General features: G+C 35.0%; 1 protein-coding gene across 9 annotated transcripts in view; it reads right to left on the bottom strand.

The window, feature by feature from the left end:
- LOC143252388 (striatin-3-like) overlaps positions 1-13,373 on the bottom strand; it is an 83,066-nt gene that overhangs the window by 38,568 nt on the left and 31,125 nt on the right. For all 9 annotated transcript variants that reach the window (XM_076504410.1, XM_076504404.1, XM_076504406.1 and 6 more), the window contains one exon: positions 11,212-11,379. In XM_076504410.1, coding sequence (XP_076360525.1) covers positions 11,212-11,379 — 168 coding nt within the window. The remainder of the gene's footprint in view (positions 1-11,211; positions 11,380-13,373) is intronic.

Below are 13,373 nucleotides of genomic sequence, written 5' to 3' on the forward strand. Positions count from 1 at the left end.
AGAGCACATCAATGTGGGACAGAACTGCTGCTGGAAAGTGATCCAAAACATGCAATATTTATGAAACCAAATCCCAGAATTATAAAAGTGGGTAAAGTGAAAAGGATGTGCCTTTAGCTTTAGAGCTTAGAACATGACAGACCATACACAGCAAGCTGACCACATTCCAAATCTATGCTACTGAGAACAGGCATTCCATGGGGGCTGGATGAAGATCATGCTGTAAGTCAACAACAATACAAAACATGGCTACCAGGTACAAACATCCATATGGGGGTAGAAAAGAAGATCACTCCACTTGCACGTTGTCCAAAACCCAGCCATATGGTAGGGGTATGAAGGAGGATCATACCATCTTCACCTCAAGTTCATAAAATGGGGCACACATGAATGTGATAAGTTGAGAGATCAGTCCAGGAACCCTACATCCAGTATCAAAAAGAGGTTTACATAATATAAACCGTTTTACTCAAAAGTGAAATTGACCAGAACCCCACCCCCCCAAAAAAAAAAAAAACTCATTAAAATTTTCAAAACGTGATACCTCAAAAACTAGCAGAAGGAAAAAAGCAGTAACATTCCACAATTACTTCTACCATTGCCTACAACAATGATGGAGTATAAAGGAGGCAGAAATACAAATATCTGAAAACATGTGTGAGAACTTAAGTTGATTGGTTCTACTCTAATTAAAAAACTCAGTCAATGAGAACTAATATCCATGTTGAGGTAGAACGAGGGATCCCATTAAGAGAGGTGAACTGCAGTTTTGATGTCTCACTCCCATTTGATTTTATGTTTTACAATGGAGTTTATCATGTCATCTATGGCAGCAAAACACCAGTAACCTACTCATAAAAATTATTATAATATCATTTAGTTAAATTTTGTGAGGAACACCCCACTGAAGTCAAAGCTATTGGAGAACAAAAAGATTAAGAGATAATTCAATCAGATAGATGTTGTTTAAACAAGAATCCAGCAAATGATAAGAGCAAATTCACCCAGAAAATGATCATACAATATAGTAATATCAATACTGAGCACATGAGCCCAAAAAGAAGATCCAACGTACAAATGCAGAGGGATGGAGAACAAGTGCTGCCCTGGTGACTGAGATAAGCAACCAGTGAAAAAAAGTTTGAATGGATCATAACCAGATTTCTGACCAGACAGAGAAAATTAACCAAAAACAACCTAAAGCAAGCAGCTCCAAGACATTTATAGAATAATGCCTCTCAACCATAGACCAAAAACCCTGAAACCTCAGGCTGAACAAACTATGCTTCCCATCCTGAAGAGTTGTGTCCATGAAATGTGGGAAAAAATGAATGAGGATTAGGAAGAAGCAAAACACTCGCCAACATGCAAGTTGTATCTAACCACTAACACCAATTTATGACAAAGTCACACGTGGTATAAGGGCTACCATGGAAGATCAGAACCCCCACAAGTGATAGAACTGCATGAGTTGTAATCAAACAGAAAACCCAACAAATGAAGTTGCAGAAGAGATGCCTAACTGATATGTATGAAGAAAATGAAAAATGCCCAAATGGACAAGATATTAGACAGGTCACAGCAAGGACTTCAACTTGATCAAAAGTCCATTACAAACACCTCCAGGGACAACTGACAAGGGTAACAGGTGTATTCCTGTTCAGAACAAGCAAACAGTAGCCAGTCAACTAAAGAAAGGGGGGAAAATGCTACCAGAGAACATATAAGTGACAAATGGATGCTCTTAATGCCCAACAAAACATATAAGGGCTGAAGCAAGTTCAAAGGGTAATGTGCAAAACAGAGCAAATATCCCCTGAAAAATAAACTGAAAAGACGGTTGATTGATTGATTTAGTGTTTTATGGCACAAAGCAGCTAGGCTATCTGCGCCAAACGTCCGGTTAAAAGGTAAAAATAAAGTAAATGTAGTACAATACATAAAAGGAAATGAAGGTAAAACAAAACATCATTGAAAAACAGAAAAAGTATAAAACCAATGGTGACACCCAGTTTACAATGTCAAGAGAGAAAGCAGAGTAACAGAAGTTGTAAAGTACTTTCACTAGCAAAATGGTAATGATCATAACCCACCAGGAAGACTAACAGGTAAGTTCAAGAACCACCGTCAGTCACCTGAAGTTGGCCTTTCCAGTCCTGGTTCCAGGTTATGTGTCATAGCAGCCATTATCAAAATGTAAAATAATAGAAGTTTTAAAAGACATATAGCAAAATCGTAATAATGAGTAGCCAAATGTCCAGTAAAAAGGTAAAAGTAAAGTAAATGAAGTAAAATTTGTAAAAGTAAATGAAGGTAAAAACAAAACAGCAATTAAAACAGAAAATGGCATAAAACCAATGTTGACATCCAGTCTACAAAGTTGTAAAGGACTTCCTGTAACAGAATGGTAAAGATCATAACCCGCCAGGAAGACTAACAGGTAAGTATAAGAATCACCGTCAGTCACCTGAAGTTGGTCTTTCCAGTCCTGGTTCCGGGTTATGTGTCATTATGGCCAGAACTAAAAGGTAAAGTAGTAAAAGTGTTAAATGGCATGCAGCAAAAGTGTAATAACAACTCGCCAGGACGACTAACGGATAGTTCAAACAGCAGCGTTAGGCACCTGAAGTTAGCCTTTCCAGTCCTGGTGTCGAGTTAATAAATGTTCTGGCCATTTTCCAATGTCAAATTGAATTAGAGAAAATGAAACTGTAAAAAAGGAACCACAATTAAAAAGGTGTAATGAATAAATATGCAACACTTAAATGAGATTAAAAAGATTAATAGCCATTAAAAATCTAAAAACTTTATCAAGGTGGACAGTGTCACCATCACCAATAACACTGTCCAATGTTACAGATAGACACTGGGAAAAAACATGTTTAAAATATTGCCATCATTGAGAATTGTAACAATGGCAAGAAAGTAAAATGTGGCTGATAGTGATTTGAGTGTTACACAAACTACACATTGGTGCATCAGTTCCAGATAAAAGAAAACAATGAGTTAAAAAACTGTGACCAATGCGTAGTCTAGTTAGAACAGCTTCCTCCTTCCGAACTTTACGGAAGCTAGATAGCCAAAGCCCAATATAGGGTTTTATTTGAAAAAGCTTGTTGTCGAGTTGCTCACTCCAAGTGGATTGCCAGTTGGCACGGAGCCGAGCCTTGAATACAAGACCATAGTCCATGTAAAGAATAGGCACGGTGGTGATAGTGCTGGAGCAAATAGATTTAGCTGCAGTGTCTGCAAGCTCGTTCCCACGAATACCAACATGGCCTGGTATCCAGAAAAACTGGATAGAAGTAGCAGTTAATGAAAAATGGGGCAGTCGGTTTTGAATATCAGCAAGAACAGGGTGTGAGCCAACATGTAGCGATTCCAGGGCCAGTATAGAACTAAGCGAGTCAGTATAAATAGTGCAGTTAGAGTACTACTCAGCTGCAATATGATCCAGGGCAAGAGATATGGCATACATTTCAGCAGTGAACACAGAAGCTGTAGAGGGGATTCTGCGTGCAACTACCGAACCGCAGAAAACCATAGCAGAGCCCACTGAATCACCTGATTTGGAACCATCTGTATAAATAAGAACAGAATGATTGTTTGAAAATGTTCATTAAATAAAAGACGGTACTTCCAATCTGGAGTATCTGCCTTTTTCAGATGACTGAAAGAAAGGTCACATTTGGGGGCTGTAATAAGCCATGGTGGGATGGGCTGACCTGTGGAATCTGCAATGTTAACCAAGGACAGACCCAATTCATTCAATTGTGCCCGAATGCGAAGGCCAAATGAAGCAATGGCAGATCGTCTGTTCTGAAAAAGTACACCCCACCGAGGAAGGAAAACACATCCCCAGGTGGGATGCTTTGTTAAGGAACGAAGTTACAAAGTATATTGTAAAGATATTTACAAAAGGCGAAGGTGCAGAGAAGGTTCACGAGATTCAACGTATAAGCTTTGAACTGGAGAGGTACGGAAAGCCCCAGTGCAGAGTTGACGTCCTTGGTGATGAATGGGGTCCAGCATCTTTAAGGCCGAGGGTCTGGCAGAGCCATAGACCACCGATCCATAGTCGAGTTTTGATCGAATAAGAGCACGATATACCTTTAACATTGAACATCGATCTCCTCCCCAACTGGTAGAAGAAAGGACACGGAGGATGTTCAGTGCTCTTGTGCATTTGACCCGAAGCTGCTTTAAGTGTGGTATAAAGGTCAGCTTATGAACAAAGATAAGCCCCAAGAACTTGGTCTCCGGGACCACTGGCAGCAAAACTTCACCGATATGAAGTTCAGGATCAAGGTAAATACCCCGTTGGCAGCAAAAGTGCATGCATACGATTTTAGAGAGAGAGAAATTAAAGCCGTTCGCCTTAGTCCACTTCAGTACACGATCGAGGGCAGTTTGTAGCTACCGCTCAATATATCTCATGTTTGACGACTGACATGAGATGTGAAAGTCCACAGAACCACGACATGATGTCTTTGAGTTGCCAAATCTCTGACATTGGAAACATCGGAGAGAGTTTGGAACGTATGGTCGTACCCTGCAAATAAGATAACCTGGCTTGATGGTAGCAGGTGCACGTGATGAAGTAAATGTCAAAACGAGGATATTTGTTGGCAGTGTAACTCCATCTTTGCGAGTGGAGATGCGCCTCACTGCAGAAACTCCTTGAGTGGAGAGACCAGCAAGAATCTCTGACTCGGGGACGTTCTTCAAATCCCTCTCAACAATAATTCCTCGTGAGGTATTCAAAGTAGCATGAGGTGTAACCTCAATAGGTATATACCCAATTGCCTTTGAAGTCAAGAGGAGTTCACTGTGTTGGGATGTGAATGTTTCAACCAATATGTCTCCAGATCAAAGCTTCTTTACTGACTCTGGAGAGCCAGCAAGTCCCTCGAGTCCCTTCTGAATAAAAAAGGAGGACAATTACCCTTAGGGTTTTTCCGAAAGAGAATGTAATACAAGAAAATGAGGTACGTGTGTTAGAGATGTTGAAGATTGCTGTTCAGAGTTTTCAAGACGTGGCCGCTTACCCATTGACTGTTTTTTCACTATTTTATTTAAATTTTTTGAAGGAGAATCCATAGGAAAAAGAAAAATTTCGGTACCCACTGACCCCACCCACCATGGAGTCCTACAAGGGAATGCACTACAAAGTCATGCAAGCACAATGCAGCAACGCCAGGGTTTCGTGAGCACTATACCCAAACATCAGCATCAGGCACAATGTCCACAACACCCGTTGAGAACTTCCAACACTGGTACTTGGTTGACTCTAGCCCAAGTGAACCAGCTGATTGACCCAAGGGGGGTCACCCAAAGGCCACCCGTCTACAGGAATTCTAGGCCAAAGTGGTGTGTTAGGGTTGGACCCCTCAACCACCAGGATCCTCTCCTCCCCTTCACAGGTTGCCACGCACAGCAAACACGTGGGTGGATGTTTAGATCCCAGAGAAGGTAACCAGACAGAACAGAACCTTCCCTGGGAGGTCCCCTCACCACGTACAGAAATCCACACCGAGGGGGAAAAGATCGTAATGAGTGATGAAATATTGGGATAACCATTTGCAACATTCTTCTGTCATCAGTAACTCTGGAGTAAAAGCACATCTAAGGGTAAGAAATTACTCTAAGGTAAAGCAGGGGACATTGAAAATTAGTATTAGGCAGGTCAAACCTAGTACAGGATTCCAATCTCTGGTGTGGAACAAGGACAAGCAACAGCCAGGAATAAAAGCTTGGAAAAAGATGATGAACAGGCGCAACAGTCTGTAAACACACAGGCAGATCCAAGCTGGTGGTAAGATTCCAAGTAATGTGAAAAGAAAAGGATGCAAATGTTAAAGGAGGTGGGGAAAGAAACAGTAAGAAGAGTCACTCTAATTAAACCAAAAGAACCCATGGAACTGTAGGGAAAGATAACCAAAGGATAACAATAAAATATGATCAAGCTCCCACTAGACAGGAACCCTCTGGTTAGTCTCTAGTGTTGTTGGTGACATGCCTATCAATGTTGAATAAAATAATAAGTTGAGAAGTTCCTGGAAGAGGAACACTGATAGATAGATGAAAACCAGAAGATGAAAGGAATAGGGGTGTGTCATGGTTTCAACTGCAAACAAACAAAAACAAAAGAGAAAGGGTTGAGTGTTAATGCACAAATTCCAAAGTCACAGATACACGACTGGAAATATATTACCAAAGAAAACAATACAGAAATCCCAAAAAGAAAGTGGCAGTAAATCTATTTGACACAAGGTCACATAACAACCCAAAAATCCAAACTATAGTGATATCATGTGTGTAAAGCAAGACCCAAGGGTGACAAACAAACCAACGTGGAGGTAATACGTAATTACAATAACAGGGAATTGGATAAACATAACATACCTGAAAAATGCCATATGAGATCTGACTGATTATGCAGGAGGGGTAGGGAAAATAACATGGCAAAATTTAGAGGTGTAAAAAGGCAATCAAATATTCACTAGCCAATCAGGTTTGGTTTATGAACAGAGAAAGTTCAGGAAAAGAAGGTTAACCCATATAACAGTCAATCTCAGAATGGATAATAGCAGAGAAATCCAATGATGGGTCTCTCCATCTGCAGCATGTGAAAATAGTGGTAGAAGTATAACACCCAAAGTTAGAACATAAACTCAGAATTCATTGTAGAAATATGTAAATGAAACAAGTGTAGGTGTAAAACATGCAAGTGTGAGGAGAAAAAAGAACAATTGGGAAGTTAAATTAAAATAGTTCTTTATTGTAAAAAAAAAAAACCAATGATGAAATCTCACTCTGGAAACCAAAACACATCTGAACACAAGTACTGTCAAATGAAAAGTTATAGTTCTGTAGAAATGAACAGAGGAAGTCACATGCATCACAAGCCTACGTTGCACTCTTACTGTCAGGGTTGATGCATCATGATTTGCGTGAGAGCTGCACTGGAATCAGTCATTTCTAACGGAGGGGTGATAGAAAGCTTGTGACATGCATGAAATATATTTCTGTATATGGAGGGCAGCAATAAATGAAAATATTTATTTTTAACATAACACTTTTGTTTAAACATGTACACAAATGTGATTTAAAATATTACCAACAATTTTTAATCTATTCTGAAGGAGAACAAAAATTCTTAATAAACTAGAAACACAAATTAGTGGACAAAAAACACTAAAATAAAGAGAAATATTTTCTGCACTATTTTTTTTTTTTTTGTCAGCCTTGTTTCAAAATAGGAAAATTATACATATACTGATGTTCAATAAATTCTTTGATACTACACAAAGGTAGTTATCTAAACAATGAACAGATAACTATTTGTCTCATTTACTTGTAACGCATCCCTTAGCAATATATTTATTCTTCTTCCATAACATGCAACTTATAAGACAATAATACACTGCTCCATGATATTTCTCTATGAATTCTGCACTTTGTATTTGATCAAATGTGAACCATTTAGGTGAATCAAGTGGCTTTATTCTTGATGACGAGAAACCCACTTGAAATAAAAAGTATCAGAACAGCTGGTATGGGTATTAACACTTTTAGTGATAAGGAGAGAACAATGTTTTGACCTTCCTATGTCATCTTCAGGTTAAGATACAAGTGACTTTATACACCCTGACTGCTTCTCAACTTTGAAAAAATTACAACCTAAATCAACAGTCATTAGATAGGAAGGTGCTACAGTTTCAACAATACGTAATTAAATTACAACAGTACATTGTGCATAGTAGTTTAATGTTTGAGAATGGTGAGTCTGATGCAGTAAGGGATAATAAAAAACCTCAAGAAAAGATTTTGAAATACTTTCCAATTACTTACCCCTCTGGACATGTAATTAAAAGTGGAAATGTCATGACTTTACATTAAAAGTTTATAACTACTATATTATCATCAAACTTTAATAAGTTTAGCATTAAAATGTAGTTAATAAACCAAATTTTAATGTTTAGATTTCTAAACTTTAGAATGATATACAGCAATGCCAACCATTACAATTTGAGCATAATCATTACAATTTTGGTGTATACATTACGACTATATGCTCATACAGACAAATATTACGGTTTGTTGCGACTCCCAAATTATTATATATTACATAGGCCTATACAATAAAGTGATAAATTTTTCCCCCAGGGCTTGAAAGGGGTGAAAAGAAAATTTCTAGTGAGATACATATAAATTTTGATAATAAATAAAAGACATAGTCCAAATGGTTACTTGTGATTTCATCTTTGTGCTTGAAATAATAAAAAATATTTGTATCTCCAAAGTCTACCAATAGTTTGAGTGCGGTGCTTCTCCATACTGGGTATGTGGGAAATCCATTGTTACATCATCAGAGCTTGTCAGCCAATCAGAGTTTGCGTAGATGGATATTTCTCGTTTTCTAAGCGGCATAAAAACACCAATGCGATTGTTCACAAGATAGAAAAAAAAGAGGCCTCATTCACCAGATTTTGTTTCTGGCAAATCTAAAAGGACTAAAACTGTGAAAGGGCTCTGTCTACAATCATTACACTCAGTCATTTGAAATAGTTGGTATATCTGGATATATTTAAAGAATCTTCATTTCTCTACATTGCATTACATGTACTTGTTTTAAATTGACCAATTTTGATTTACTTTCCACCCAATTTGAGCTTCTGAGTTTTAATACAAGTTACAAACTTGCAGTATAGGTATTGCTTAAGAAAATCTAACTAAATAGCCACCAACCATTTTAATTTATAGAAATATAAACCAGAAAGCCAAACCCACATGCCATGCACTCCTATCACCTACTATCTTTCAAAGTATGTCATTCATTTTTTCCAATGTTTCCTATTATAAACAATAGAAGATTTTTAATTTACTGAATTACAAAAAAAAAAAATTAAAAAAATTGTACTTCTTTCAGAAGACAGCTTTTGAACTATCTGGTGTACATATTTAAAGCTGCTACCACAAAATTGACCTCGATCAAGTGAAGGAAATATTTTAATGCACTTGTAGCTTGGTTAAAAAGCTGGTTAAGTTATAAGTTATTAGGCAGTACATTGTAACTGAAATTACAATAGTTCTACAATAATGTCTTCTTTATGCATGTTATTGTATTTCTAATTGAATATTTGAAATAAATAAAAATTAACTAAAAAATTAAGGTTAATTTTTGTTAAGATTCTGACTGCAAAAAAACAAAAAGGTGCAAGACCCACAGGTAAATATTAATTTCTTGTTTTTTCATGCATATTTTTTTATTTACCAATATAAAAGCAACTAAAACAAAAATATAAAACTTATTACATTAAATAAATAAAGTAACCAATTCTTAGCAAAGAGTGCAAGCTAGAAGCTTGTTCATTATGTAATTCAACACTTTATTTTACTGTAACTTCTGCCATTTGCTTGCTGGACATTTATAACTTTATGCATGTTTAGTAATTAAACATAGTTCAAAGAGTGATAAAATAAAAACAGGTGGAAGTTGTTACAAAATTAAGGCTTTTGGGATAAGCCTAGCCATGAAGTTGATCTTCATTCAAGTATTCTAAGGTTAGACCATCCAAACATTGTATTTGTATTTGCAAACTAAAAACATGCTTGAAATGTTTTAGAAAACAATTAAGATATTCCCTCACCATCCCTTAAACACCTGTCAAAAATGGTTCAAGTAACTACTACCAATGTCCTTACACCTACGTGGTTCAGCACCAAACAACTGGAGACCTAAAATCACCTGAACAAATGCAGTTATGGGGTCAAATAATTAGCAGAATAACACAGCATATAAGAAAAAGCATCAAAGTCAAATTCTGCATTCAACTTTACTGGCAATCACGTTTTCAGAAATATTAGATTTATTGACAACCAACAGCTGTGTATCAAAGGCTGTAACAAACAGTAGATTCAGGATATGAACTGCAAAATTAACAGTGAACCATATCAGAAAGGATGAGACTTAAGCATGTGTGTAAAACATACAATGACAATCTTTATTTCTACAGAAAAATACAAACATATTGGGATCTTACTGTAACTGTCAAACTTCAGTGGTTTTGAAGAACAGAGAAGTGGTACATATGAAATAGCACATCTTCACTATACAAAATACTGCACAATTATGTCTACACTACATCATTAAATCTATAAAAGTCACACTGCAGTATCCCATAATACTAGACTACCTACATTAGCAATTATTTCAAGTAAACAAATTAATGGGAAGATCAACTTAACTAATCTTAACTTACACAAATTACTAGTGATTTTGCCTGAGGAATAATGACTCAAGAATAGCCAAGCAAATATAATCTCTATCAAATGTTCAATGTGGTAAGGAGGTGGAGGAGTTATGACAAAAGAATGGCCAAGGAAATATAATCTCTATCAAATGTTCAATGTGGTAAGGAGGTGGAGGAGTTATGACAAAAGAATGGCCAAGGAAATATAATCTCTATCAGATAGTGAGAATGGTATGTATGTGAGAATAATGACATAGCCAAGCAAATATAGTCTCTATCACATAGTCAGTGTGGCATGGAGGGGAGTAATGAAATGTCATAACAAAGCAACTATAACTTGTTGCCACTGTGTTATGTAATTCTACCCAAAACAAAAATGAATGTATATTTATAACATCCCATTCAGAAGAATGTTTATTTAATTCAAGGGCTTCTGCATAAGAATTTTGGAAAATTTTACACTAGTATACTTAAATAAAGGAATATTCTTTTATTGGTCACTAGAAGATAAAATACAACATTTTTCTAGCTATTACAACATTAGTATAACATTTGACTGAAACTGTCAAACAATGTTTTTTTTCTTATTATTATTTACATATAATATAATAGTCAAGTACTGTTGCCTGTTCTTCCTCATACATCATTTTCGAAATAATACTCAATTTTCTTGGCCTGTTTGTGGATATGTATTTTACAATCTGGTGAGAAATACCTTTGTTCTTTGTATCTAATCAATGTTCAGTTTAAATTCATTATCTACAAAACATCATTGTATTGTTCTATAATCATTAGTGTATAATGTTATAAATGTTACAGTGAAATACAAAGGAAGTCTTTCTTCAGTAAAATTTTCAATGGATCATTAAAACAAATTCAGTGTATATAATTATTCTGCATTTTGAACTTCTATTTTTACTAAACTATCTATGGAAAAAAAAACTACTACACATACCTTTTCTGAGTATCTGTGACCCTCTTTAAAGATTGCTCACCATTAACCATTGGGGTGTTTTTTTTCTCATCAGACTCTGTATTATTTGGGCCCAAACCTAACAAATTTCTCACCCGTGATGAACGTACATCAATAATAGTATCAGTATATCCAATTTCCTGAAGATACCTGAAGGATAAAAGTTAAACCCAATATTAATTCATATATCAGTTACACTAGAGTCTTGCTTGGCACGTCAGTTTAACTCTTTTGTTACAGGCTCAATCCCAAGAACTATTTTAATAGTTTTCATGGTATAAATTTTAATACAGTAAGCATAACTACATGATATTTTGCAGATTATCAGTAAACAGTACAAGACTTTCGTCCGCAAAATATCACTTTTTTTTTTTTATTTATTTATTTATTAAGTTCAATGATTTCTAAAAGAAAATATTTTTTTCATGCAATTTTTCTTTTGGAATGTTGACTATGCTACATACAAATAATTTTTATTTTAAGATTAAAAATACTTTTATGCAACAAATTATTTTCAAATTTCACATGCAAAGCTTTATAGCCAACAGGTAATCAAACACTTTTTCAAACAAAAACTATATTTTATCTGTGATTTTCCCTATTGTATCTCTATACCGGTTCGATCAATTTGAATAACCTCATAAACACCATACAAAATTTAGAAATAGATATAAATTATGCTTCTCGTGTCCTAAAATGACTAGAAATTATAACTTGAAAACACAAATGTTTAGTCTGAATAGCTTAAATCTCGTAATATTATCCATCTATGTAACAGAAGTAATGATATGTCACATATGCACTCATATTACCATATCCAAGAATATATAACTGGCCTTTACAAAGTAAACTGTTTTGGCTGTGTTCTAGTGTACCAGTATTTTCTAAAATACAGTAACATTTCAGTTATAATACATTATATATATATATATATATATTATTGCTATTTACAAATGGGTTCTTTAAGTTTCAGTTATTTTTCTTAAAATATAGAACAGTAAATAAAATAAAAAAGTATATAACTATTAGTTACAAACTCTGCACTCATTTACTGTTTGCTGCTAGTTGCTAAGCCTTATAAAATTTTGCAGTTTTACAATGTAGAAATTTGCAAAGTAAAACAAGTTTTTTTTTTATTGTTTTATATATGAATTTTGCAATAACAAAAGATCATAAATTATAATATGAATACCACAGAATTCCACTCAAATTTAGTAACTTAGCTGTATTTGTATCTAAAAAAAAAATTATTGTTTTGAGCACACTAATGTCTCTTACCATACCATCTGGTATCAAGCATGAAAAGGAAGTTTCCTGTGCAAATACTTTGCAGAGGCCAAGAAAACTACCAGGGAGACATTCTGAGCTTTTGACTGGTTGTACAAATGTCATAGGCATACACAAATAAGTATTTTCAAAAATGGAAGAGGTAGGTGGGGCCAGCTTGTTTGATTCAACAAATATATTAATATCTCAGAAAACAGAAAAGATAGGAAGTACTTGTCTTACATTTTAGTTTGTCAATATTGGTAATTTGTAAGAAACTACAGATATTGTACTTGGACATCTCAAACATCCAAGCTGAGCCAATGCTGTACTCAATATCCCATGCGACACAGAAAAATTGATTTAGGATTTATTTCTAAATATTTACTTTATATTAAGAAATTAACTAATGTATAATATTAAATTTTAATTATAATCTATAACTTGATACCAAATTTACATACATTCAGAAAATAGCAGTTCAATAACATTTTTACTGTGATTCTACAAACACGATGTCATGGCCTTTGACCCACGACTACAGAAAGATCTGCTTTGGCAGGGTTAAAAACTTTCCACATTATTATAATAACATATTCAAAGCCAAAACATACACATATTATAATCAAAATGATATAACTGATTAACATATTTAAATACCAAGGTATCTGCTTTTATCAAAATTACTGATAATGTGGTACTGGATAACACACAAGTATTTGCATCCAGAATTCTTGATTCACTTAACTAACTTCTAAGCACATTTATTTATTTGTATCTGATCTCATGAGTGGCTAAAGAAAAATTATGATGGATGTTGATGTGGAAGAAAATTTAATGTTTAATTACTAGGAAGAACACTGAAACTTTTGACAATA

This window comes from Tachypleus tridentatus, chromosome 6 (assembly GCF_004210375.1).
Source record: "Tachypleus tridentatus isolate NWPU-2018 chromosome 6, ASM421037v1, whole genome shotgun sequence".
In the NCBI taxonomy this organism is placed as follows: domain Eukaryota; kingdom Metazoa; phylum Arthropoda; class Merostomata; order Xiphosura; family Limulidae; genus Tachypleus; species Tachypleus tridentatus.